Source organism: Balearica regulorum, chromosome 11 (genome assembly GCF_011004875.1).
Source record: "Balearica regulorum gibbericeps isolate bBalReg1 chromosome 11, bBalReg1.pri, whole genome shotgun sequence".
Lineage (NCBI taxonomy): Eukaryota > Metazoa > Chordata > Aves > Gruiformes > Gruidae > Balearica > Balearica regulorum.
In genome coordinates, this window is record NC_046194.1 from 16,438,173 (window position 1) to 16,466,168 (window position 27,996).

At 37.2% G+C, this 27,996-nt stretch overlaps 1 protein-coding gene across 3 annotated transcripts; it reads right to left on the reverse strand.

Moving 5' to 3' along the window:
- Nucleotides 1-27,993, reverse strand: RADX (RPA1 related single stranded DNA binding protein, X-linked). Of its 3 annotated transcripts, none has more exons than XM_075763487.1 (15): nt 27,254-27,993; nt 26,341-26,483; nt 23,781-23,973; nt 20,437-20,545; nt 20,192-20,283; nt 19,977-20,099; nt 18,693-18,800; nt 16,874-17,041; nt 16,163-16,323; nt 15,582-15,672; nt 14,602-14,671; nt 9,266-9,345; nt 5,570-5,863; nt 4,088-4,270; nt 1-3,181 (listed from the first exon to the last, which is right to left on the reverse strand). In XM_075763487.1, the coding sequence occupies exons 1-15, from the start codon at nt 27,828-27,830 to the stop codon at nt 3,036-3,038; spliced, it is 2,538 nt and encodes an 845-aa protein (XP_075619602.1). In that variant the 5' UTR covers nt 27,831-27,993; the 3' UTR covers nt 1-3,035. The 3 variants fall into 3 exon arrangements, with proteins under 3 accessions (XP_075619602.1, XP_075619604.1, XP_075619603.1); XM_075763489.1 differs by having other exon boundaries at nt 14,602-14,670; nt 15,464-15,672; XM_075763488.1 differs by lacking the exon at nt 1-3,181 and adding an exon at nt 5,201-5,262 and having other exon boundaries at nt 4,136-4,270; nt 14,602-14,670; nt 15,464-15,672.
- Nucleotides 27,994-27,996: the final 3 nt, after the last annotated feature.

Here is a 27,996-nt window from a genome sequence, read left to right on the forward strand (position 1 = left end):
TATATTAATTCATTTATTTACATTCTCCAGTTCGCAATGTTGCACTAGTTCTACATCACATTAATTCAAAACTGATCTTACCTCTAAGATCTATGACTTAGCAAGTTTTATATACTCAAAAGTACCATTAGCTACATACAGTTTACTCTCCTCTGATTTTCTTTGAAATTAATGCTGGAAACATAAGAAACATGCAAATGTAAGATTTCAGAGTACAGTTCTTTGGTCAGGTATGAATTCTACAGTTAGGAAATGTGCTCTAATAGTATTTTACCCTTAGCAGTGGCAATACACAGCAGCAAGAAAGGTGATTCCTATGACATTTTGCAGGAGTAAAGATTCTGTATCTTGGTTTAACATGGCAAAATTAATATGCTTTGACAGACTCAGGATCAAAAATACTTTCATTTTCTACTTGTGTCAATAAACACCAAGTGAAATAAAACAGCAAGTAGTTTCTCTGCAGAGAGGACCTCCTCCCCAGTGCTACAGTGCTGGTTTGGCAGGGAGGAGGGAGACAGAGTGGAGGGAACCACATATTAACACTGGAACACTTCAGAAACTGAAGTTGACATACAAAGTTCAGTGTAACTTATGGGGATGGGATAAGTGCCTCTACAGAATGACCCAGAGTACTGAAATTCCAAGTCTACTACTGGCATTGAATATTCTCTAGCAGCACACAGAGAGCCTGTGCTTCTAACATTAGCTCTTCATTCCACAAGAGTAAATATCTCTCCTTCGCAGCTTTTGCCATGAAAAATTTCAATCAACACTTCTGTAAAATAAAATCACATACTTTAAAGTCTCAAGCGCATATTAGACATATTCCACATCATTCTGATATTTCTTTTAGAGTTAGGAAGTCCTAACATGGACGATGAAATGATTAATGCTACATGTTTAAAGTGTAGTAAGCAGTGCAATGCGGCAAACAGCCTTTGCTGCATTTCTCCTGCATGGGACAGATGGAGAGGCTGGAACAACTGAACAGAGCGGCTCTGTGTCAGTGCTAGCCACGTCAGTACTTTCGTACAAAGATAATTAGTTTTAAAATTGCTTCTAGAAATAATGGTTTCATTAAAATTAGACTTCGACCTGAAGTGTATCTAAATAAAAAATACCGGCTGACACAGTCAGCATGGCTCAGTTTGGTACACGAAGTGCTGGTGCTTATCTCTCTCACTCTAAAGCAATGGCCTCTCATCTTCACATAGCCACGAGCGACAAAATTACACAAATAACATATTGCAAGCAACACCATGCTCTTCTTGGGCTGGTCTGTTTTCATTTTGCCTTCTGAGGCAAGGTTACAACATGCTCTGAGAGGCATGGGTTGACAAACATTGCTCTAGAACTAATACTATATGATCCACACAAAATATAAACATACAATACATAGTCACATTTAATTAATTTTCAGTCCCTGTGCAATTTAAGTTAAACTTTTCTCATTAATATATTTTTAAACTGTAAACCACACTAGAGAGACAGAATAATTGTATCAATTTCTTCAGAATGTTAAGGCTTTTACTTTTTATCTGAAGTTGCCTCTCAACTTGTACTATAATTGAGACAATTACATTTCTCCTTCAATTACCATTAACTGAAGTTAGGGTACAGAATTGAAGTACTTGAAGACAAAGTACACTGTCCCCAGGGCAGACAAGTGAGCTACTAGCTGAAAGAGATACTCCCCAATTACCAACAGGCTGCTAAAACGTGCCTAGAAGTTTTCCACAAAATAATAAATCTGTTCCTATAAATTAACTCTGTGGGCTTTGGTCAATAGTGGTACCATTTAATTGGCAAGCTTCCATAATGGAATCCATTCTTCTCAAAGAATTGAACCGAGACCAGCATTTCACGTGGACAAGATGTCAAATAGCAACGTGTTTTAGCTCCTGCTTGAGAATAATTTCTTAAGGATCCAGTCATACGAATGATTTGAGGTTGTTTGGCATGGGGGGAAAAAGCGGGACTTGGTTCTGAACTCAGCAGAAGCCAGGTGCTACTTAGTACATAGGCAAAAAGTTGACAGAATTTCAGAGTTTCTTGCTCTTGTGGAAGCAGCAGCTTCTTGCAGCTGCTGAGTTCCTTCATGAACTCACAGTACAGCTATTACTAAAAAGAAAGGGGTCAGCGGTGAACAAGAGAAAAAAACCCTAATGCTGTGACAAACTGTGTATCCTGCCATGCTAAGCACTCCTTAAAGACAGTTTTTCTCTTGCAAAGCTAGAAGCAAGTTCCACTAACAAAGTTTCCTTTTTTTTTAAATACTTCTTTTTTTTAATTAATAAATAAAATATGTTAAAAACCTTTGAGTGCTACACTCACTACCCAACACTGTATATACAAAAGCAGACATATAAAAACACAGCAGTTGACCTTGCTCAGGTAAAAAGAACTGAAAGTGGCCTCTTGGACCACTGGGTCCAGTCCCCAGTACTAAAGGCACCACGGTATTCAATCCCTTTCACAAACACAGTAAGCTTCAAGCCTAAAGAGCAGTTAGGCTACCCCTAGTACCTCCCACTAAAAGATCACTATAGAACATAACAGCTCCAATCCTAAAAATTATTCTAATTTCCACCCTAAATGTATATCACAGCCAGTTAATTCTTTTGCAAACATTGCCTTTAATATTGGGAAAGCCCGCCTCTCTTCTCAGTTCTCACCCTGACATATACATTTCCTGTGTATATATGTGCACAGGCAGAGAAAGAGAGATGATGATCATACTTAAACTCCTTGGTATCCTATCAAAAGACAAGCTCACTGTATTGCCTGTTCATCCTTCTTGAACATAAGTGACCAAGACATTGTGTAATCTGTTTCAAGACTGCCAAAAAATAAAGGCAACAATCATCCCTCTCAGTTACATGGATGACTGTTACAATTTCTCTACGAATCATAATTTTACATTTGCGTCTGCTAGTTCTAGAAAAGTGCAATGTGTAGAGGGTGTATTCAAATTACAGCAATTTTATTTCCCTCCTTTTGAACAATATAAATTTGAAAAATAAGTTATTAAATTACACCGCATCCAGCACACCAGGTTCCACTGTCTTGTAGATTTTGCTCAGAAAGACTTCCACCTTATCATCACCCAAGTGACACATGTCCAAGATGCAGACAACATGTTTGCCGTCTAGATCCATCGCTGCTTTTACAATTTCATCTAGAAGTTAAGAAAAGGTGATTTAATATATATACAGTAAAAAGATATACTGAATTGACATTGTTTTCCATCCAGCAACGTGCATGTATTCAAGCTCCTTTCAGTGAAAAACCGCACTCTAACTTAAATGCTGACCCACTGGGATTTATATTTTTTTGGTAGAATTTTATTAGTAAATTCAGTCACTAAAAATGACAGCATCAGAACTGAGATATGGAAAAGCTGAAATATGAATTACTTAACCACTGGTGATTCTCAGATTTCATAGTATTATTCAAGGAAAAATAACGATGTATTTAAATAAATCAGATCTGTCCATATAAACATGCGGGAAAACATGACGCTTATATAGCACTTGGCAGTATGATACACGTTAATAGTGTTCACCATGCTTGTTGTGAGGTGCCAGTAATTAGAAGCATAATCTGAAGGAAAATAATTCAATAGCAGGGAAATACTTCAGTTTATAGGTACTGTAGGCTGTGTTAAAGCAGCTGTTCAAAGTGACATCAGTGAAACAGATTGACTGATTGACAGTTGTGTCACTCTATTTCAAAGCAGATCAAGCCAAATATTCACATACTCAGCCACACAGACTGACTTCTATGTCGCTATAATTTTGCATCAACAAATAACTGCAAATACTGTCTAGGTCCCTTATGAGTTTGTGGTTTGGATATTAAAATACTATCTTCAGAGTATGAGAACAGTTCCAGTAAAAACTGCCTTGAAAGTTCAGTATTACATCTATTTACTAAAGGTGGGCACACAGAATTCACATATCTTTCACTGAAGAGGTGAACGATGTCTGGCCTACAACAGAGATTTCCAAAGAGGATTAACTCTTGCACTGAAAAATAAAACAAGAAACGATAAATGAGTGATGTCAGCAAAAGTCAGTCTCACTTGAAAGTCGAAACATGTCACAAGGCCTTCCGTTGCTGGTGGTCTTCTGCTGACATGCAGAGATATAATTCATGCAAGACAACAACGTATCATTTTCCATGTCTTCTAGTTGAAATAAGTGAGGATCTTCAGGACAAAACAGTGGAAGAAATGCAACATCTATTGCTACATCATGGTTTATACCTGTTGAAAAAAAAATATTTGCTAGCAGAAAACTTTACGTTCAAGCCCATTAAAAACTTCATGCACCATTTCTCCTTTTTTTCTAAAACCCGAACTATTGCAGGCTGAACACTGATTTCTATTTACTTGCTCTTTGTCCATTCATTAATAACTGATGTCTAAAAATACATTTCAATATATATATGTATATATATTTATACTCAAGCACATTCAAATTGATAGGATGTTATAATGTACTGTGATTTAAGTCTAACAATTGTGTTAGCTCAGAAAATATTAAACCAACACTGGAAGCCACTTCACACTCCTTTTTATCTTTATCGCTGTGACAAAGGCAGATAAATTAATTTTATAACCAGTGTATACAGTATTTGGTGCAGTATTTGTGCTACTTTTGTCTTGAGTATTATACTGTAAGGATTCTAACGACTGTAAATATTCAAACACCTTCTCTGCAAGTCGCCCTTAGCAAATAACAGAAACTTAAATTACAGGAACTTAACAAAAGCATCATTAAGCCAGGCCATTTCCTTCTCCTTTTAATGGGAAAACAAACAGATTAATATCCCACAGTAATGCTAACAAACAGATACACATCAAGTTGCATATTTATGTTTTATCAAATAAGGATCAATCAACTGACGCTTTGTGCTAATTAGAAGGAGCAGAGAGCAGTTGATGAGTACAGCTAAAATACAGCCCTTAATTTTCTAGCATGGAAAAAAGGCACTTTAGGAGCAACAGTACTCAAAAAATAACTCAAAGAGATTAAAGCTCAAAAGAAGCATTTATAGTTGTCCTTTTCCCTTTAAGAACACTGACTTGTTTCCGATGAATACCTCTCCAGCAGGAAAGCCAGCTGACAATCAAGTGCAATTGAATAATTTACCTGATTATGTCAGACTGGTAGAACTAGTGAACAGGACCTACCTCTAATTGTGATAATCAATAGCTTAAGGACTAGATACATTCTTCAAATGATACACATAAACCTAAACACAAAATTGCAATTATATGAAAAGTGATACTAGAAACAAGATATTCAGCTATTTCATTTAAAGGTATTTTTTAATGAGAATTACAGCTTGCCAGTAAAAAATTATCCTAAGTCATGACTCTAACAAAAATACAAAATGTCAATAATTTTTTTTTAAACGTGCAATCAATGGATTAATTTAGAGAAATCTATCCAGTTTCTGACAAACCTTCAGGTCATTGTCAGGTTAATGCAGCAAAGAGCTAAGATCTTACAGTGCTCTGGCTTAACCTTTTTTAGAAGCCGAGCTACCAGGTACTTACCCAGAACTGTCACTTCATAATACCCAAGGCCACTAGCACTTTTAAACTCATCGATATTTTTATCTGTTCTGGTTTCTTTTTGCTGATACACTGCTGCATGAAGGTTGTACTGTTGCATAAGTAAGTCTTTGTGCACATAATCAAATTTACGTGGGATGCTTTCTGGGAAAATTGTGCTGTGATGCAAATATTTCATTAACTTGTCTTTCACTTGTGCCCACAGGTCACTCTGCCACGAATCACAAGTTCCTCCAGTTTCTTCGGTTTCAGGTATATCACTCATTCCTTCTCGGTCTGTTATAAACACAGAAAATATTCATGCTCCTAGAATCATATCACTTCTCTGCTAGATGAGAAATATTTTTATTAGAATATTTCAGTTATGAAGACATGGCAGAACGTTCGAAACGTACAACACAGTGGATCAAACTTGGGTTGGAATGCGAGTAAACTGATAACTTTAGGGGTTATACTTGTATAAAAAGACTTATTTTACCACATGAAGAGCATCATCATGGCTTGTTTTTGGAGAGCACATAACGTGTTTAATGAACAACCAGAAGCCAGGAAAACAAGTTTAAAATGGGTACAAGTGAAGGTAAACTTTTCCATCCCTTGCACAACAGCTATGTGCTTACATTGAGGACGACGCTACATTTAAAATTTCTTGCTATACAGTCAATGATAGCGCCATTCTTCTTTCCTATCACATGTACCTAGAGGATTGTTAATGATAAAAGCTTATATAACCACCACTTCCAATTTTGAAGGCACGTGTAAAACCCCAGCTTTTGAGCTTATCAGAAATCTCATTTCAAAATATTACCAGTATAGCCTTGTATCTCCTCCACCTCCTGTGAAACAACTTCTCATCAAGTACCTTCTGAACTGGGTATATTATCCACTGCGACATTTCTCTATAAACATGTGCTTTTTACTTTACTTCTTTTTAGTGTCATAATTGCTATGAAGGAGTATCAGGATGTTCAAAAACGAAGAAACCAGAATGTACACAGACAGACTTGATACAACATATGCAAGAACATACAACAAGGGAAATAAGAGTTTTGCTGCACCGAATTAAAGAACAAAGGACAGCAGATTTAAAGAAAATTGACACTAATAATGAAATTGAAAAGTGTGCTCTGGATTGCATAAAGCAGTCTGCAGTATTTTTCTCACAGAACTGGAATTCATCATAAAGGGGCACATGGAAGCTGCTACACAAAGAAACGGTTTTTCTCACCATGTTACTTGGAGAATTACAGGATTCTCTACAAGCATGAAGACTTACTACTAAACATTTGGCAAATAAAATACAATAAAGTTTCAGAATATAAGTAGTGGGATTAAAAAAAAACCCTTTCTCTTTCTAAAACTTAAGAATCTGACTGCGCTTTAGAAGAAAAATAAGGCAAATGTTTGAACTCCTCTAGCTACAGAGAGCCTCTCGGCAGCAAAGACTACTTCCTTCGTTAAACCCATCAAAACTATAAAAATGGCTATGGTGAACATTTAAACATACGATTTCCCACAAAAAGCAATTGAGATGAACCCTATTTTGAGTTCAGTTAGCAGAAGGATTTTTTTTTTTTAAATCTATTGTATAATTACTGTATATTTCATGTTCCCATAAATAGCTTCTAAAGGCAGCTAAGGGTAGTTTCCCTTGCTCGTATTTTTTTTTTTTTTAAAAAGCTCTATCTGGGACCATAGTAACAACACTGTGAAGCTCAGAGCAACACTTTTCCATTCTATATGGTACCTACAACCTGCATATCAGTAAATGGAAAAATGAGTATATGACATGTAAGTAATTGATATACAATCTTAGAATACTGCAAAAAAAAGTATCTTCAAAATCTGAAGGAACACAACATAGAAAAGTGTTCACTTTGATACATGCACCATAATTAGTAGGCTTGCTAAGCAAAATATAAACATGCTGTTATTTAGATAAAACTAGCATCAGCTAAACAATTAGTATTTGATGTCAGACTAATAATATTGTCAGTAGGACTGACGTAATGTGAGAAAAATATGTGCATATGTTTAGTAGCTACATTTACTAACAAATTCGTATAATTATTGCATACTTACATTAGATGAGAGACCGATTCATTTATTTTGGACTACACTCAAAGTATCAGCCAACTGAAGTTAAATAGGGTTTCACACGCAGTGAGGAAATAGCAGTGTAAACGATATTTTAATTTAAAAATAAAAGTATCTAAATACATCTGTATTTTAGATATAAATAACTAAATAAAAGTATCTAAATATAAGTAATGCAAGATTTCTTTACTACAGTTAAAAAATGAGGCATGTATTTCACTGTACATCTTCAGATCCTTTTTTTTTTCATTGAAACCACATACATGCATTCATCATATGAGATCTACACAATATCCCAACAATTCTAGAGAGAGTAACAGCATAGCACAATAAACACTACAGCTACCAGAAACTCCTGTAAAAATAGTTTCAGGTGAGAACACTCAATCTGATTTCTTGTTTTTAAAAGCAACAAGATATTTCACTGGTGACTAACAACTAATAAAGTATCAAACTTGCTTATGGATATGTTTTCTTACTTTGGAAGAACAGATCTCTACATAGTACCTGAGGGTGCTCTTTCTCTGGAATAAAACTTCACTTTAAACAGTTACCTGTACAATTTTTTCTCCAATTTGAAAGCTTCTTCATCATTTCAGTCTCTTAATAAATTCAGCATTTGGGAAAAATCACTGTAATTTCTATTGCTTTCAAGCAGCACAACGGAGTAGATCATCATCAATAGGCTACAAAGACAACCTATTGTGGTCATTACTAAATTAAGATGAACTGCAGCCTTGCAAAAATAAAAGGATGGACAACATTACACATAATATAGCTATAGATATAAATTGGCAGATGTTAAAGTTGGGACAGATGCTAGTAGTAGTAGACGAACTTTTAGATAAAATAACATGACTCAGAGTATATTCAGTTAGTTTCGAAAGGAGGGAAACATGTCAAAATATTTGCATGAAATAAAAAACAGACCAAGCTGCACATAATGACAACTGACAAATTAGACTTCTTTCTTCATCCAAAAATAGATATCAAGAAACTAACTGCATGGAACACGAGTTTATTTTTCAATGGCAGAGGAAAAAAGGAAAAAAAATAATATTAACTTGGAAAAATCCCTAAACCGAACATCATTCTTATTACTGGCTTGTATGTTTCATACATTTCCTCCCCACATATTGCATTTGTCTTTTTAATTAGGTACTCACATAGCTCTGGGGCTACCTTCCCGGAGAAGGACAACTTTATCACATGCAGATCACTTTTAGCAAGAAAACTGCCAACAGAAAATGTGAGGTCTTATGCTACTACGTGCTTCTGAGGTACAAAACTAACTTAAAAATTGGATAAAGCAACACTGAGAATTTATTCCCCATACTGGAATACAGCCCAACAGTGTCCTTCCAGCCATCCTTTAGAGCACATCAGGGACATGACTGAGCAGAACGACATTAACAATACGTTGCTACAGTGGCTCCCTAGAGGTTGGTGCAGCCAGATGTACAGAAGTGCTGTCTTGACAAACAAGGGTTATAAGGATATCTTTGTTGCCTGTTTTGGACCTGAAGAGAAGAAGTAGGCTTAAACCTCCTAAAGTTAATGTAACAACTATTTGCAACGTACCTGTGCTGTACTGTAAACTGTCTGATACAGCCTGTCCATTTTTATCTTGCACAAAATCTTCATGTTGAAATTCATCCAAGCTATAAAAAGAAAGTTATAGTATACATATATTTAAAACCTATTTAACCTCAAACACTCTGCAGCAAAAGTTCAAACCTTGACAGATTTCTAGTGATGATACAAGCTCAAATGAGCGAGCACTAGTACCTGGTTTCATATTATGAGACTTGTAATATAGCAGCTTGACATAATGAGACCTACTAGGCTCAGTAAATCAGTTTGAAGAGCTTAGGACAAGAACTGCTGTATTTCTTTGCTTTATGAAGTAGATGGTAAAGTATTTTACACTGAAAAAACAGTGTTTGTTGCCCTCTACTGGGCATCTACTAGAAATAGCCTGTGACAGTAAAAGCTGAACATCACAGATGGCCAACAGGTTTATGACTTGATTCTAAAAAACGGTTGCACAGCATGCTGCTGCATTTTCCTATCAGCACCCTTCAGCAGTCAAAAACAAAGCATGAATGGAGCTGCATCATCAGTCCAGAATACAAAATGATAGAGAAATTGCAAATACACATTTTCCTTTGGACATACTACCCTGTTGTAGCAAACAGTTCAATCAAGCAAACTAGACTTTTGTTATACTTTCATTTTTAACCATGAAAGTTTGAAGTAACGGTAAGCAACTGTTCTGTAACAATCTCTAATTAATTACCTAGGATGTTATTAGGAGAAAAATGTAACAGTTACACTGCAGCCACAACATGGTAAAATAAGCTCTTAGGCCCATTTATTTGTTTCTTCTTTGCTCCATTCCTCTTACTATAAATTCACCATGACGTCTGAATAAACTTAGGAAAAATACTATCTTGATTATCTTGCATCACACCCAACTGAGACATAAGACCTTGTTAAGGTATCATTAAAATTCCAGACTACCAAAGTAGTTACTAATAAAACATTGTAACTGCAAATACACAGGGACAATATAGACAGTGAAAAAGGAATCAAAGACAAATATGCTGTTTAGCAGGACATTCTGTAGTTCAGTCATAAGGATTTATAGGGTAGTTTTTTTCAATTTTTCCCATTTCATACTAGGATATATCGTGAAAATTTCATGTCAATGTTTCATAACAAATGGAAAATATCTAAAATCTAGGGAAAAGATAAAAGGAAATACATTGTGGGTTTTGAGTATGTACATTTTATGAAAGTGCATTTTATGAAATGCACTATCATCATAGTGTGGGCTAAGTACTGGAGGTACCTTATCATCTCCAGCTCTATAGGAACAAAAGAATCCTGACATAAGCAGCACAGACTGCACAATTGAAGTTTCAGCCACCTAATTTTGTAAACGAAAAAAGCTGCCACGCAGAGAACTTTAAACCAGCACGACCCTACTGGCTTCCCACCACCCGCCCAAGCTTCTGAGCAGAATTGTGTTGAAAATGTCGGTAAATGAAAATTTGTATATGTTTCTAATTTTGCAGTCCTGGGCAATCTCAGAAAGATACATGCAAGATGTCATATCTAAGTTTGTGGAGTGGTATTTTTGTTTTGTGACGAAAGGCAGCAGGGAAGTTTGTCTCTTTCTAAAATGATAATTCAGTAATTACATTGTGCTTCCTATGGCATTACTTCTAGACAAAAGAATGTTTCCATGAAAATAATATCTTATGAAGAATTAATTCCTTTTACAAGAGCCATCATGGAAAGTAATTACTGTGTATGCATAACCATAAATTAAACATTTACATACCAGCTGTATTAATACATTTTCAAGTCATTAGAAGACATTTTCAAAAGTATTAACAAAAATAGTCTAATTAAAAATTAATGCCCACAAAACTAATTCTCAGTTTCGAGACTTGGACTTCTCAAAACAAGAGACATGAAAATCTAGCACAATGTTAGGAAAGGCTTGCTCAGAAATCAACATGTCAAGTTAGATACATGCCAACTTCCCTCTTTGTTAAAGTGGAGGATTAAACCAAGTCACACGGCTGACAAGTTGATATAATGGAAATGGTTTCTTTTTCTTTTGAAATTATCTAGTTTTGGTCATGAATAGGGTCTGATTTAGAGCTAATAGAGCCTCCGAAAAACATGAAAATAACTTGTCACAATTTTTCCCAACATCTTTCACAGATCTGTAGCTGGGATGATTTCTTCTACCTGCCTGACATGTTATTCCTACAGAACTGCTTTGTGCTTGATGTGTGTACAGCGTAACTTGAGCTAGGTTCCTAAGGCAAACCTACTTGTCTATACACACAGTTTACATGTGTCTTTGCCAGCCAGTATGTCTGCAAGCCACCTGATAACCCAAATCCTTCCATTGACTGCAATATGCTGTGGCTGTTGTACACCAAAACACCCACAGTTCTATTCTGCCCACGCCAGCTTTACGAGAACTTGTGCCATGACAAATTTGCTATTCCCAGCCTGCTTTCCACAGACTCCCCTTTTCACAGATGCCCACTTGCAAAAAAAAGCCTATATGCAGTATTTACAGATGAACTGGTATTCACCTTTTCAGTTGTTTTACTTTAAAGTATTGACAATGAAAATAACATTAATAAAAAATAGATAGCAGATTAATACTTTTAGAAAATATTGGGAAAATAAGCAGGTCTAGTACTTCACACCTATTTTCTAAGCACTGGGACTAAATGGGATAAAAAGAACTAAGAAAGCAAATAGTTACAACTTGTAGCTGTGCCCAAATGATGCAAGGGACTCAAGTGCTTCAAAACAACCAAAACAAAGCATCCCACTCACTGACATAACTGGTAAAAGCCTTGTTTTATAGATTGGTTTGAAATCAACTTAACTCAACTGTCATGACACCATTATGGTATATGCATCTACCATGGCAAGTAACAGAGAAATTAATTTGACGAGTCTACACAAATTGATTGTTGATATCTACCAATTTCTCCCTGAAAAATTCTGATTTATGTGAAAAAGGGGTCTGATGGAAACATCAAATTCTGTGAAACTTTCAGTTGTGCAAACCTCAAGCTGAATTTCCCCATATTATAGAATCCCCATCTCTTAGCTCTTATCAGAGGGGAGGGAAAAAGGAGAAAAGGGTGTAAGTTACATAAACATTTAGAATTGAAACTGCAAGGATAGAAGCATACAAACAAGCTACTTTCAAGCAGTGCAGAACGTGAGCATGTAGCGCACCAGCAACTCCACAGTAACTGCAGTGCTAAACTTACAAAGATTAAAATGCTAAGAAAACTACTGCGATTTTTTTTTTCATTTCCACATAAAAACAAGCCTTTCTGAAATTCCTGATCTTTTCTCATTCACAATAAACTATCAAACTGCTTTGGGGTATATTAAATGCTTAGAATACATTTATGTTGAATGCCTCTACTAGCAAGGATATAAATATCAACAACAATATTAATCAGTATCCTCTTACCTTGTTCTTTCTGAAACCCGTAATAATCAGATAAATAAGTTACCTCAGAAATGTAGGAACTGAGGCTGTCGATAAAGAGCCTTAAAATAAGCTTTTACTGTTTAAAAAAAAAACAACTTAAAAAAATGCAACCACATGCTGAAAAACTGCACAAAATACTTGATGCAAAAATAATCTAAGCCAGAATATGTACTTCAAAATATATCTCTACTGTTATTATTTCATCAACTTATTAAAATACTTCAGTGAGAGCTGACGTTCTGCTGCTTCTAAGCAACAGAACAGAAAACAATGCAATTTTAAGGTACTTCAGGCTAACTTTCTATTTTTCTTCTGCAATTTGGAGAATTCAGCACAACTTCATAGTTAATTACAGAAACACACAAGTTACCTTTTAATTATATAGAGTGAAACAGCTTTCCATAATCCAACACAGACTTTCTCCTCCTTTAGTTGGGGTTCTAGCACTAATGGCATAGAGTGGACACACAGGTAGCGAGGAGAGTAGCAGATTGAGAAAAGCAGAGAACAAAGTAAACATGCCTTAACTTTTTGCTTCACTTTTAAGAAATGGGGAGAAAACATTCTTCCCACCCTCCACCCCCAAGAAAAAATGGAACATTTCTCATCAAGTGAAAGGAAATAGGATTCCTCACATTCCAAAAAAACCTCCTGATTTTCCTATGGATTTGTGCCACAACTCCGTGCAAACTCCTGCACCACCTGCAGAGATGTGACCTCAAAGCCAGGTGTCACACTTTCAATGAATGGGCTGCAGAGCCAGGCAACCATTTCCCCTAGAAAATGCAGTAACTACCAAGATGACCAGAGGAAACAACAGATATGTGGCTCAAAAGAGCCTCATTTATCCCACAGAAAAAGCTTTTGCAAATTAGCTTTCAAGAAATGTTTTTCAAGAAAATAGGCATGCTTGTAGAGCAGTGATACTAGCAGAATGGTCAACTCCATCATTACTATTGTTGCTATATCCCTAGCACCATGATTTTTTCTTTTAGTGGAGAGGGAAGAGGTGCTAAGAGTAAACTAACAAGGCAACTGAGGAGCATAGGTACTCATGAAACAAGCCCAAATCACTGCTGCCAAAAACTCTAAACATCCAAAGTTACTGACACCAAAGAGTTCAAGCATTCAAGTTACTCAAGCTGTGTTTGGAACAAATGACCAGAATTTATGGCCCTTAAACAAAATGCACGAAGGAAAGTCACTTTTTACCCCAGACTAGCAAACATCAACACTCGTTCAGTTTTCTTAATAATTTCCCCTTTGTAGTTATTTCATTAGGTTCCAGACTTGTCAGGGCTCTGGATTTGAAATTCCTACCTGGATTTTTTTGAAAAGATCCCTCTATAGAACCAAACCTAGCTCAATAAAGACTGAGTGTTAGGTAGTGGAAGGAGCCAAGTAGCTTCTCAGGGACAACGACACTTACACCTCTGTAGCACCAAGGACGATGCATAGCTCAACGACCACTAGCAAATCCATTGTTGCTATTACACTGTTCATTCTGCTTGCTAATCAAGCATCCCTCCCTCCTACCTTTGACTTTCCTACTTGAACTGTAATCTCTCTGAAACAGACTACATATATCACTCTGCTTACCATGATGGACCTGTTACTACATATTCGCTAACTAGCACTAGTAACATTAAAATCTTTAATAACACAGTCAAAATTATGCTTCAGAATAAAATAATCCAATATATTTGAACTAGAATGAGTGCAGAGAAAGTGAATAGAAAATATTAAACTCTACCCTCATCTGTTCTTTCATTTCATTTCCATACAGATTCTTGACCTGTAAAAGTTTCTCTTCAAATATCTTTGTTTCATCATTGCAATTATTTAACAAAATTAACTTCACATGACTTACCCAAGTTTTCTTCTTGCAGACCGTGTGAAATAGGGGTAAGATGATACAGGAGTAACAGACGCACTTCCCCTTAAAATAGGAAATTCACTTTTATTTTACAGTATTTAGTTAAATAGAAACACACAAAGCAAAGACCATGCATGGTTTTGTTTCAGGTAAAACAAACCTTATCTCTTATACAAGCAGATATTGTATCTTGAACCTAATACAGTTATATCAGACAAATTATGTTGTCTTACTCCATTTCCTTATATCATGCTGCTATCTTTTGTCTATGTCTGACTAGATGCAATACAATTTCATGAAATCCAACCACAAGCAGAGCCGTAGTACCACAAGTTATTTTGAGCTGTTAGATTAGCACATGACCACCATCAACTTGCCTTTCTGACAGCAAGTTACAGCTACATGCAGTACATTCCATTAACCAGAAAGAAAAAAAATAACTATGTTCGAACTTAAGGAATGGGTATGCCAGATCCTGATTCTGCATTTCAGTGAAGACATTTTAGTTCCTCACATCACTGTAACTGTTGCTTGTTCTACAGCTATGTCACTAAACTATATATGGTTCAAGGATTAACTACTTTTATTTCAAATCTGTGAGATTAACAACAAAGTAGCATAAATATTAATTAGAAAAGAGCACTGCAAACCAGATACCTATTTTAATCATTCTTTCATTAGCCTGAACAGTATAATTGTCACCACCTGATGCTAGAAAAGGACCTAACTACCTTTCAAAGATTAAACTACATACGCTTTTAAAGCTTTCTTATATATTTTCTATGGCCTGGGCTCTGAACTGATTTCCAGAAAAACTTTTTAGAAGATCCACTACATATTTATGAAGAGAGCTTACTGTTCTGCATCTGTATTTAATCTGCGTGGTATCTTTCTCTTGACTGAACTCTTTTTTGACAGTAGAGCTTGGTGCTGATGTTCCCCAGGAGTGCAATGTGGCCCCACAAAAGACTTAACTTCTTTATTTTGAAGGTTGGTGGTTTTTCCCTTGTGAACACAGTCTTCTTTGGACACAGCAGAACTTTCAAGAGACTGAGAAGTATCCTTCTGCAACAACAGAGTTTCAAAGCACTTAAAGTTATTGTTTTCAACTCAAAAACCTGTGAGTTTTAAAGTAACTTTTAAAGGAACAGAACAATTTACCCCACCTTCTGAAAGTCATGTTATATCTAGTAGAAATTATCTTCTAATCATATTAATATGGTAACTTCTGTCTAGAAAGTGACAGTGAGCATGTCGCAGTAGCTGACTCTCCCACATTCTACTTTACATTAGGTTATCCAGTCAGTCAAACTAGTAACTTCTAAACAGTTATGTAGTTTCATGGAGGATTGTCAACAACTTTCACAAAAGCAGTGAATCATCGCTTTTTAAAAAGTTCTAAATTAGGACTTTCAAAAATTTTGCCTTCAAAATAGCAAACAAAATTAATCAAGAGACAATGTAACTAGGTTCTGAACTTAAATGCAAGACTCTGCATTCTAATTACGATCGTAGTTGCTTAAGTGCCATAGCATTAATTCTCAAAACACTGTACCTGAACAAGTTCTACTCCTGAGGTTTCTTCAGGTGCATTGCTACAACTGATGTATCTTATGGCACTAATTAGTCCCTGAACAGCAATGCGCTTGTGTTCTCTGTAGTGCAAGTCTTCAATCTCTTTCCCTGTTTCACCTATGGCTTTCAAAACTGATTCAACTGCAAAAAAGAAATTTCCATAAACAAGTTTTAAGGAAACACAATACCAAAATGTCTGAATGCAAGGCTCAAAAGAAAAGATAATTTGTTGTTAAATATTAAATTGATTTAAAATTACATTTTTGAAGAATTTAAAATCTTTTTGTTCATATCACATGAAAAAAAAATAAACATTTTAGCTCACAAGCATCTTTTAGTATGCATTATCAGAGTTTACAATTTCTGTTTTAGGTGAAATTTTTAATTCACTGTATTCTTCAGTATAACTCTCTTTAATTCTGATTTAGCCCAATATTCAGAGTAAAACTGCTGGGCAAATCTGGTGCTCATGTAAGCTGCTACAGTTCTCCTGCAGCTAACAGTGCCATGATACTTTCCGTAACATGAGGATTTAGTCTATGAAACATTTAGTCACCAAAGGGAGTTTTTCTTAAATGACATTACAAATTTGTGTAATCACTAATAGTAAGTGTGTTGCTTTTTAACTCATGCTTTAAATGCTTGAACTGAAAAAGGCTACAAATCTTAAAGATGTTTGAGGGTAAGATACCTTTATTGTTTTTACAATATTTCAAAAAGTTATTTGGAGGTCGTGGAAAAGGATAATAGCCACCAATGACAGTTTTCTTCATTTGATCAGCTTCGCTTTGTGTTTTAGTCCACTGAATGAAGTTTTTCACTTTGGTATCCTTGGTGTATGGCTGGCCCTTGTGCCACCCTTTAAAAAAAAAAAAAAAAAAAAAAAAAATCAGGTATCAAAACCAAAGCAGGTTACTGTCGTCCATTCTCATCTTGAAACTCTCCTGAACACTACGTAGAAAGAACGAATTAAGAAAAACTGGACTAGAGAATACATAAGACATCTTTCCAGTAGTCAACAGTGTTTTATGAAATGAGTATCTTGAATTCCCTAACACTTGCATTTGACACTGAAAATTAGACAAGTGTTAAGTAATAGAAAGAAATAAAACAGCTAGCAAAAACACCACTAGAATACTTTCTCACAGGAGCATACGAAACAATAAAATTATCAGAAATTGTTTTATTAGCAGGAAAGAGCAGATAAATCAACTTCATAGGGTTCAGCAAAGATTATCCCTGACAGGTAATGGGCAAGGTACATATTCATTGTTGGCTGGTTTAAAACAAGATATGGACTAAATACCAGTTTTATCAAATAAATTGTAATCTGACCAGGTTTAGGTCTAACCTTTAACTGAAATAGAACTTATCCAATGGTTTGCTGTAGTTCTCATTTAGGACCCGAACAGACATAACATGAACTAGAGGTAGGGTGGGGGATAGCTTAAGTATTTAATTAGAAAATTAAGCACAAAATATACTGAAGAAAAGTAAAGGAAAAAACCAACCTCTCAAACCCTTCATTTAGGAGTAAATTAGATCATTAAAAACCTATTTACAAAAAGACTATCTTGCTTTGCTAGTCCAGTTAAGCACGGAACACCCTACCCAGCTTGTCAGGAAAGACCACGTGCATAGAACTAACTATGTTCAGGTACTTTTTTAGCACATATTTTTCTCTATTCCTACTTGTCAGTGGAAAGATTCAAACTGGGTGACTGATATGTTAGGAACACAGAAGAAATAAGCTCAATAAACAAACACAGGAAAGACACTCCTATTACATCTTATACTCCCTCGCAATTAGGCCAGTAGATCACTCACCCGCAACACTGCTATAATCTGCCTCCTGATTCAAGGGCAAATATACTATAAACAGCTGCGCCTGCTCCTGCCTGTGACATGCTGACTGGTGGTACCTAATGTACAGTCTCACAGGACTGTAATGAGTACTGTAACTGCAGGTGGGAGTATTCAAACGAGACTATCTAGAAGGAACGCTCCTTCAGTGCAGTCCAGCACCACATCCCTTCCCAACCATGTGGTCTGCATAAGGGCCCTGCACACTGGGAAAGATGAAACATAATAGCTCTCCAACTATTTGGTGAAAAAGATTAGCTAAGATAAATTTAGGACAGCTATACTTTTTTTTTTTTTTTTTTTTTGTAATAAGGAAATCTGTAAGCCAGAAAAGCTGCAAGTGATTTTTAACATTTTTAAGGAAGTGGTAATCTGCATTGCTACACTATCAAAGGATTCTGAAAGAATTAATAAACATATGACTTAACCTAATAATACTTAGGTACTTTTCATAAGATACTCCTGTGAATGCCTCAGAAGAATGCAATCTGCCGCCTTCTTTTTGCGATGGTATTTCATTATTAACTCAAAGTAATTTCTGACAGGGAAACTAATGCTATGCACTGATTTTTTTGTTGTAAAATGAAAATATCCTTTCCAAAGAAGTAAGATAAGAACTACATAAAACTAAAACTAGTTTAAGTTACCTGTAATGAATATTTGACTTTCATTCGAAGTTGTAAGGTAAATTGTGCTGGAAGGATTCTCGGTGAGGTCCCGTACCACTCTCATCTGTGTACACACCAAATATGTCACTGGAGGAAAAAAAACCAAAACAACTTCAGTTTTTTTCCTGATATTTCATTGACTTCAGAATGTCAAGACTGACACACACTGGATTAATAAGTGCTCTAAACAAGGTATTCTAGTTCTTAACCCTACAAATGCTTCAGCATGTATTGAGCCTCCGTTATAAATTACAACATGGAAATGTAATTGAATTTTCAATTTAATAATTGTGCAAGGAAATTTTAGCATATATATTAGGACTAAAACATGAGATACTTCATCAGGTAGGATATCAATGAAAAAAACCTGTAAAGATATGGATATTAGATGGCTGTGTTTCTTAGGAATAAAAAGCATAAAATCATGGAAAGCACAAGAAATCATGACATGCTACTGCAAAACTTCTAAATAGAGTACAAACTCACTGTGCTGTTAATATCTCAGTTAAACACTGGAATGTCATTTTTTGCCATTTCCCCAGAACACACAAGATGAATGCGGCCATAATCTTAACAGGGTTGTACAGCTGGTCCTGCATCATATGATATAAAAAATGCACGTGACACCAACCAGTGTTAATGGAAGGATGAGTGCTTGGAGGAGAAGAGAAAGAAGGCAAGAAGAAATATTTAAAGCTCTTTTAAAATCCTTAATTAAGGATTCCCCAGTTTGAAATTCATCACTCTTCGCTCACATGCAATAACTAACACAGCTGAGTGATGACTGCTGTTTGGCAAAAAAATATTTATTCAAAGAAATGAAGCTTTTCCACTTTCACCTCTCCCTTCCTCCAATCCTCTTAAATTATTCTTGTCTATTAAAAAAATACTTATTTATAGGACAAAAGGAGTAATAGATTTGACCAGCTGCCACCTTTATTTGCCTCTCTGATGCAAGAGATGTTGCCCCAGGTGCTTCACTTAAGTTTCTGTTTGAATTCAATAAGATCAGATGAGCCCCAGGCCCAGCTGCCCACCTATTTGTTTAGACTAACTGGCAGATTGCAATATCATAAGGGTTTCAAATACTTCAACTATTTTTTTAAATTTTTAAATTTTAACTTCTGATTAGCTACTATCTCCTTGAGGAGATAAACCATGGCAATTTTTTATTCAGGGGCAATTATACTCAGAATTTGAAATTGGCAACCAACTAGAAAAACACTATAAATCATTATTAATAAGTATTATAAAGATCAATACTTGGGTGAATACGTTCAAACACATCTGGCTGCGAAGTTGCAAATAATTCCAGTATGAACGGTTGGTCTGAGGTCCCATCAATGGCATGTGCCCAGCGATAGAGCCAGAAGTCTTCACTGTGTTCTATATAAACAAATTAAGAAAAACATATAAGCATTTATTCAGAAAGTTTAAAATTGTTTGATAAATTCTGAAAGTCATATTTATAGAAACACCTCTCTTTCTTGCTCGCTCAGCCCTTCCTACAAATGTCACAAGACCAATAACATCACAGGAATGATTGTTTGGTAAGTCATCCAGTTCTGACCTAAAAGCAAAACAGAACAAAAGTGTGAGTATTTATTAAAAACGAAACATAAAGTTTTCTCAGAAACTTTTCAAAAAACATTTCCAATTAACATTCAGTGTAATGTTGTGAAATTTAAGTTTCAGCCTGACAACCAATAAGATTCTGTTTTACCTTGTGACAAACCGATATTTAACTTCAGGTAATCCCCACTCTGGCTTAACCATTTCTTCTGGAATAATACTGATTTTAGTAGGAGGATCTCGAACATTAAGGCTGATTTCTAACATACACACACACAAAAAAAAAAGTCAGTAACATTTAAGGCAAGAATACAACTTAAAAAAATAATAGTAAAAATAAAAAACCGAAAACCAACCCTGCAAAAAAACCCAAGGTAAAGTTTCTTGAATGAAGTATTCCAACTTTGTGTCACTGCTTGTGAAATTACTAACCAATTCCTCTGACATTTCCATCAAAATAAAGTAAGGAATTCAGGTACAGCATTCAACAATACAATTTTACAATCTGAGCAATGTTAAACTTTCCAACTCCTTACATGAGCCCATTAGTCTGATCCAGCCAGACATTTTAAAAAGGAGCAACAGAAATTAATACTACAATACTCATGAGAACCAAAGTACTTTTTATGGTAGCTTCATTCTCAAATGTCACCAAGATCTAAAATTGACTTGCAGACAATGAAGTAAAACAGAACTAGCAGATGAGAACTTCCACATCTGATACCAGTTCAGATAGTTATTAATGTGATAGAAATATGCCATGGAGGAAAACAAAATGTCTTCTCATGTCTATTCTATAGCACTTGAAAAAATTAATTTAGGAAGCAGAATGTTTAGATGCTGAATAACAAACATCGTGGAGCACTGGGAGAAGCAAGGGGTTCTGCAAACAGATAAAAAATACAGGAGGAACAGCTTCAGCATCTAGAATACACAAGGTGGTACTCTATTGTCTCTCTCATAAGAAGCCAAATCTTGCTGGTATGAAAAAGACAGATTCTGATGAAGTTTCTACAAGATGCTAGGGTTTGGGTAAGGGATTATTCAAATGATGCACCCAGAAGAGTAATTAAATAGGTATTAATAATGTATACAATTGTTTACACAATTATATCCAGCCCCTCACCCTAGCGGTGCAACATTCAGGAGGTGGTGTACTTGAAATCAGACCTTCTACTTCAGAATTTTCTTTTGGGTGCTGCTTTCTAGAAATGTATTTGGAGGACAATTGTGGATTTGCATACAGCATTTTAGGACAGTATTTCAGAGAAAATTCTGAAAACAAAATTTTCCCATGCATCAAAACTATTTCATCATTTTGAGTTTAGATGGACATCATATACTCAACTCAGGACTATACCCTAGGATGATTCAGAAGCTAAAGTCAGTCCAGGCTATTCAAAACAGCAGTTTTCATTAGTACCACATAAATTCAGTGATTTGTGAAATGCTCACATTGCCTAGCAGTGAAATTCAAGGTGTTGGTACTAACTAAGCTCCAAGGATTTTAGGTCCTGAAACAGCACCTCTCAGTATGTCATACAATGCTGCAGCTGCACACAGAAGCAAGCAATGCAGAACTCATTTCACAGAAATCTAGGAATATGTCAGAAGCATACTGTCTTGCAAGAACTCTTGATTTGGAAAGCTCTTTCCCTTGTGCCCTTCATCTACAACCATTCATCTGTAAATGTTGTAAAATGTAAGCAAACACCAGAAAGTTGGGATTTGATGGAATTACAAATTGGAAATAGATGATGAAAAACGTAATTGTTACTTAAGCAATTCAGTGTAAATGATTGCTTTAACTTTTGGAGCACTCATTGTGTATGCTTAAAAAAACCTGAAATATTGCCCCATATTGAACATATAGAAAGATATTTATCTTATCGGAGTAATTAGCAAAGCATTATATTTCACTTCATCTGAACAAAAAAACCCCCAAACCAAACACCCATGCATCAGGAGTTGCATAAAATTGATTTTATAACTGCTCTAGAAAATGTTCTTGATATTTTGTTCTCTTTAGACTCTTCTTAGATGATATATGGGCATAAGATCCATCAATGCATGGTATTATGTGCTTTGTAAGCTCATATTAAGACAAAATTCTGATCTTTGTGCTGAGAAAAGAAATAAGATACTGTACATACATTGATATGAACCAAAGACTACAGTTTATCTACGGTCTGAAAAAACACCATGGCACTTTACTATAGACTGACTTTTAATTCTTCTGTTACACATCTATTACCATTTACAGCCCACTGGCCTAATTTTCCATTATGATCTCTTCTTTAACATTTGTACCCCCAAAATGCTTGCACAAATCAGTAGTGTTGTGTGAATGAAGCCATTAAAATGAAGTGGTATTTGCCCATAGTCACTTCAGACGGCATATTTTATTCTGTCCTTTTCCTGTAGAAAGGCTGTGTGGCAATTATAATTGTTTTCTAGGCTGGCTTATAATCATCATTAGCTTTCCTCACAAACTTCCATTCCTGGCTAAACATTTCCCTCTCCTGCCAACTTATCACAAATATTAAGATCTGGCTATAAGGCAAAGATAAATTAGGCAGAGAATACACTGCTTCTAGCAGTGAAAATATTGTTTATTTTTGCGCACTGTAGCAACCACATTAGGAAACTGTCATCGTTAATAAGTTATACATACATCATCCTTCACTAAAACACACATATTTGCTTCTTTCAAGGAAGTTATTTGAATTTTCTGAATGTTGGCTGTTGTTTTGTTCTGAGTATAAAAGCACAAAAGGGGAAAGAAATCATGTTCAGCAAAGTAGGAGAGAAAAAAAAAGTGTTGACCAAATCCAGTTTGATTTTTATATATATATATTTATCTATATATCTCCAATTGTTATATTGCAGCACTTGTATTTCTGTAGCATAGCTCCTTTCAGTATCTTTCACACCATGCAACTGCGAGTAAGAAAATACTTTCTCATAGCCAAGGAATATTCTTCATATATGCACTCCCACAGTGGTGCTGTTTCAGCAGAGATAGCAATCATCAATGCAACTTTTTATTCAGAGCAGTTTTGCAGATACTCTGGGCCTTGATCATATGCACTACGATCTAAAGTCAGATCAGGTGACAATGTGCTTCAGTGACCTGGAAGGTGTGAACAGTGCACAACCGATACCTGTTTCAGGAAGTAGAACCACATTTAAATTCAGTACTAGAGACCTGTCTTTATAAACCCAATACTTGAAATGAGGGATTAGATTTTTATTTATTTATTTTTTAAATAAAGGTTTTAACTTAGTGGCAATAACCTTTGCAGACATGATCCAAATATAAACACGGAACAATAAGAACTTGGATGCTAAGACACCTTTCAGAGCTAATATTTAAGGACATATACCTTATCAATTAGTCTCAGCAATGGATCACTGTCTATTTTCCTTCTATGAAGAGCTACCTTTTTACAGCTATATTTCCTTGAATCAAAACAGGTTTCTGCAATACTTAACCAATTGTAGCAAATCTCTTCATCTGTGAATCCCCTGGGGTTGGCTGTGTTTTAAATGGGTAACTGGTTTTGATAGCATACTGTTCAAGAAGTAGTACCGTGCCAACCTTCATACTGTTATACCATTCAGGACATAATGAATTCCACAAAACCATTGACATCATGCCTGAACCGTCAGCAACTTCAAAGTAAGCCTAAAGAAAAAAGAGACAAAATACATTCATCTTTTATTTACCATCACTCTGGCATGTATTTATTTTGGATAATGCATCAGCTACTTGACTCATGAACAATTTCTCTGATGATTACAAATAGATACAGAGTATGCTCCAAAACTTGTACTGAATACTGGAGTTGAAGAAATCCCTGGTTTCCACACAAGAATTGTTCCACAACTACCCCAGCCCAAACTCTTATCTTTCCAGTGCTCTGTAATAGTAGGTGACGCCAGTTTCACTCTATGGTTTTTGGAGGAGGTTGGGAAAATACCATGCACAAGAACCAATACTAAAAAGATTCTTCTTTATCAGAGAGAATGTTGTATTTAGAATAACATTACAAAATACCCATGAAGAAAAAGCATATTTTGGAAGTTGAGACGTTACAGGACCATTTGCTAACCATTCTTCATCAAAACATGATACAAGTCTAATTTTCAAGAAAAAAAAAAATAATGCAGATAACAATCTGCATTGCAAATCAGTATCTTTTAATTTAAGTTTTTCTTACGACAAAGATTTCCACCTGATTTATTTTAACTGGGCAAACTTTGAATCCATAACTGAGCTGATCAGTGAGCAGTGAAGAATTTTAAACAGTCTTACAATGGTCTTAAAAGGTAGCAATCCATTGGCAAAAAACCCCAACAACTCAGCTCTATCAAAATGCTTCATTTTATCCATTCACCTGTCAGCCTCAATCATCTGCTTTCGTTCATACTACCATCCGCTCTCTTTAATGTATCACCATTCCTGAACATATCTAACACCTTGTGTTTTACCCCCTTGCTGCTGCTTCTTGCTCCTCTTTTCCTTATTCCAAGTTCAATACAGAGATTATACAAAACAACACTTGTTAGTTCATTCTAATTTTCCTAATTAGTCATGAGCCATGCATCCTTGAAAGTAAACCATTATATCATAGAATCTTTTGTTATCCCTTTGGTTTTTATCCAATAACAATAATTCAACACACAACACTAGCTAAAGAAGAAATGCATACAGCAAAAAGCATGTAAAATCTGTCTCCTGACTTCTTGAGCTAAATCAACTCTGGGTATTAACTCTACAATACCAGAAAACGTGACTGATGAACTGTCCTAAAAGTTAGGAGTATCAGCTAGACTGGCTACTGAGAAGCACCTCCAATAGAGACCCAGATTTATCTCCATGTGCAAAGGGAATGGAAACTTGCAATAAGGGACCACCACAGCCCTTTGTTAAGAGGTTTCATACCTGTCTCTCCCCATGGAAGAATTCATATGAGTTATTGGAGTGCTTTATAAAAAGTGTTGCCTTCCTGTACAGGGTCTGACTGGGATGGAGTTAATTTTCTTTGTACCAGCCTGCATGGTGCTGTGTTTTAGATCTGTGACTAAGCGCTGATGACACACCAATGTTTTAGCTGTTGCTGAACAGGACTTGCAGAGTGTCAAGGTCTTTCTCTGTTTCTCACTCTGCCACCCCAGCGAGTAAGCTACGGACCGGCAAGAGGCTGGGAGAGGATGCAGCTGAGACAGCTGACCTGAGCTGACCTCAGGGATATTCCATGCCATCTAACATCATCCTCAGATATAAAATGGGATGCTGGTTTTCCCAAAGAACTCTCTGTTCAGAGACTAGCTGGGCATCGGTCTGCTGGTGAGAGGTGGTGAGCAATTGCCTTTGCATCACTTGTTTGCCTTTTTTTTCCCCCCTTCACCTTATTAAATTGTCTTTATCTCAACCCATGGGTTTCTCCTTGCTTTTGCTCTTCCAATCCTCTCCCCCACTCCCCTGGAGGGGGCAGTGCAGAGCAAATAACCAGCTGGTGAGTGCTTAGTTGCTGGCTGGGACCAACCCACCACACCTCCTGTCTCCATTTCCAAGAAGCTCACACAAAAATATCACAAGTAAAACACATTAGCAAAATCATTAAGAATTTTACAGTAAAACAATCTATCTGGAAGTCACCAGGTGAGAGAATTAGGGGATACAAATTGTTAACATTTGTTTGCCTTCTTTTTTTTTTTGACAAGACAGACTAACTCCAACTTCCAAAGCATAAGGACCAGAAATATTTAGGCTGTTAAGCTACTAAAAACTCCAAATATTTTTTTTTCCACAAAAAGCTCAATTGAACTATAGTAACTGAAACACACTTACCGAAGTTTGTACATACGATCACTAAATTCACCATTTCCTACTCTAAAGGGCTCATCTTTTTGTAAAGGTAGCATTTTTAATATAAAGTACCTACAACATAAATCTTAATTTCATGTGCTTACTATACAGGAAGAAAGACTTCCAAATATCCTACAGCCATTTGTTTGAGTGTTAACCTATGTATTTATCCCTCTTTACCTGATAAGGCATATCCATTTTTTTCTCTGGTTTCCCGTAGTACCTTAGTCTAGATTTGTGCAGTACTCTCACAAGAAGTGGATGGAAGTGAACTCTGCTTCTCCAGATCATTTCCAGCTGACCAAGAGAAGTCAGCTTGGAGACTGAGGTTAAAGAAAAAAAAAAAAAGAGTGTTCATGATTGAACATTTAAATTTTCAGTAGTAAAGTGCACAGGCCAGGATGTCACATGTATTTTCTTAATGTTTCTAACATTTAAAAAGGCTCATTTTCTGATACTATTCACCATGAAATCCTGTTCTGAGCTATCTGCACACAGGATTTTGTTTTTTTTTTTTTTTTAATTGAAAGAGCGATGGCACATTTAAAATGGCACAGAAGCGTTGTCAGATGAGCAGAAGAGCTATTACAAAAGCCAGAGGCCTTGGCCTACATGGGCATCACGCTTGTGAGGAAGGCCTGCTTATCCCTGCCTCCTCAGCAGGCTTTGTGGACTGGCCTGAGCCCCTCAACACTGACTGCATTTTGGGTGGCAGCTTCCAGCCCCACAGACTATCTAAGAGACCACTACTGGAACAGAGGTTTTTGACACCTCAGAAGACTGCATGCAAGCAGCGCAGCTACGTATTTTCAGTCAACGTTTTGTAAAGTTTAAAAACCCTCTCACAGTAACACGAACACCTAAACTGCGATACGTATGGCACACTCGTATTGGTGCCTAACGCAACCGGAGGGTCACTTCTACTAGGGAGCTCGGCCCAGCTGCACAAGACACTCAAGCAACCGCGCCTTCTCATCTTTGCGGGTGCCTTTGGACGGCTTCAGCAGCACAGGCCTCCATAGGCCGCTCGGCTGCCTCTGGGCCGGTTTCCACCTCCATCCCCTTCCTCTACAGCCGCCTCCTCTCCGCTTACCGTCGACGTCCACCTGCGCCTGGGGCTTGTCTGCCACCCACATGTCTCCGTAGGGATCCTCGTTGTTCCACAGCGGCAGGTAATGCTTCTTGTCCCCGCGGAGGGGCGGCGGGCGGTGGCGGGGAAGGGCGGCGGGGGGTCCGGGCCCCCCCACCCGCTCCAGCCCCTCCAGACAGAGGAAGCCATAGTTGAGACGTTTCTCGTCGTACAGGTAGGAGCAGCGCGTGAGGCGCAGGCGCGCGCCGGCGCGCAGGTGCGCGCGCTGCACCAGGCCGTTGAGGCGCGGCGCCAGGTAGCATCGCTCCTGGCACGCGCCGTCCGCCAGAGTCACGTCGTACCAGTACTGCGGGGCGGCGGGCGGCGGCGCCTCGGCCAGGTACCGCTCCACCGCCACCACCGTGACGGGGGGCGGCTCCGCGGGGGCCACGCTCAGCTGGGAGGAGCCCCGTACTTCCTCAAAGACCCTCTGGAGCCAGGAGGCCCCGCCGCTCGCCGGCCCCGCCGCCGCCACCGCCGCTCCCCGCCTCTCCTCGGCGGGGCGGGCGCTACCGCCCCGTTCCGCGGTAGGGTCCTGCATGACAGCTTCCTCGCGGCCCCTCCCCCCGCGCCGCGCCGCCGAGGAGCGAAAGCCGGGCCCCGGGGCCGCTGCTGGGGAGGGGGAGGGCGGCCGGAGACGGCGGCCTCGGCCTCCTGCTGTCACGGGCTGAGCCAGGGCGCCGCCATGGCGCGCGCGGGGGCGGGGC

What these genes read in the sequence shown, in the direction of transcription:
- RADX (XM_075763489.1), bottom strand. Translation starts at nt 27,830, where the DNA reads ATGCAGGACCCTACCGCGGAACGGGGCGGTAGCGCCCGCCCCGCCGAG. An exon ending in ATATTGTAAAAACAATAAAG is followed by an intron (nt 16,324 to 16,873) that starts GTATCTTACCCT and finishes TCTTTTTTGCAG; the next exon opens with TTGAATCAGTTTTGAAAGCC. An exon ending in TGACATGTTTCGACTTTCAA is followed by an intron (nt 3,182 to 4,087) that starts GTGAGACTGACT and finishes CTTAACTTCTAG; the next exon opens with ATGAAATTGTAAAAGCAGCG.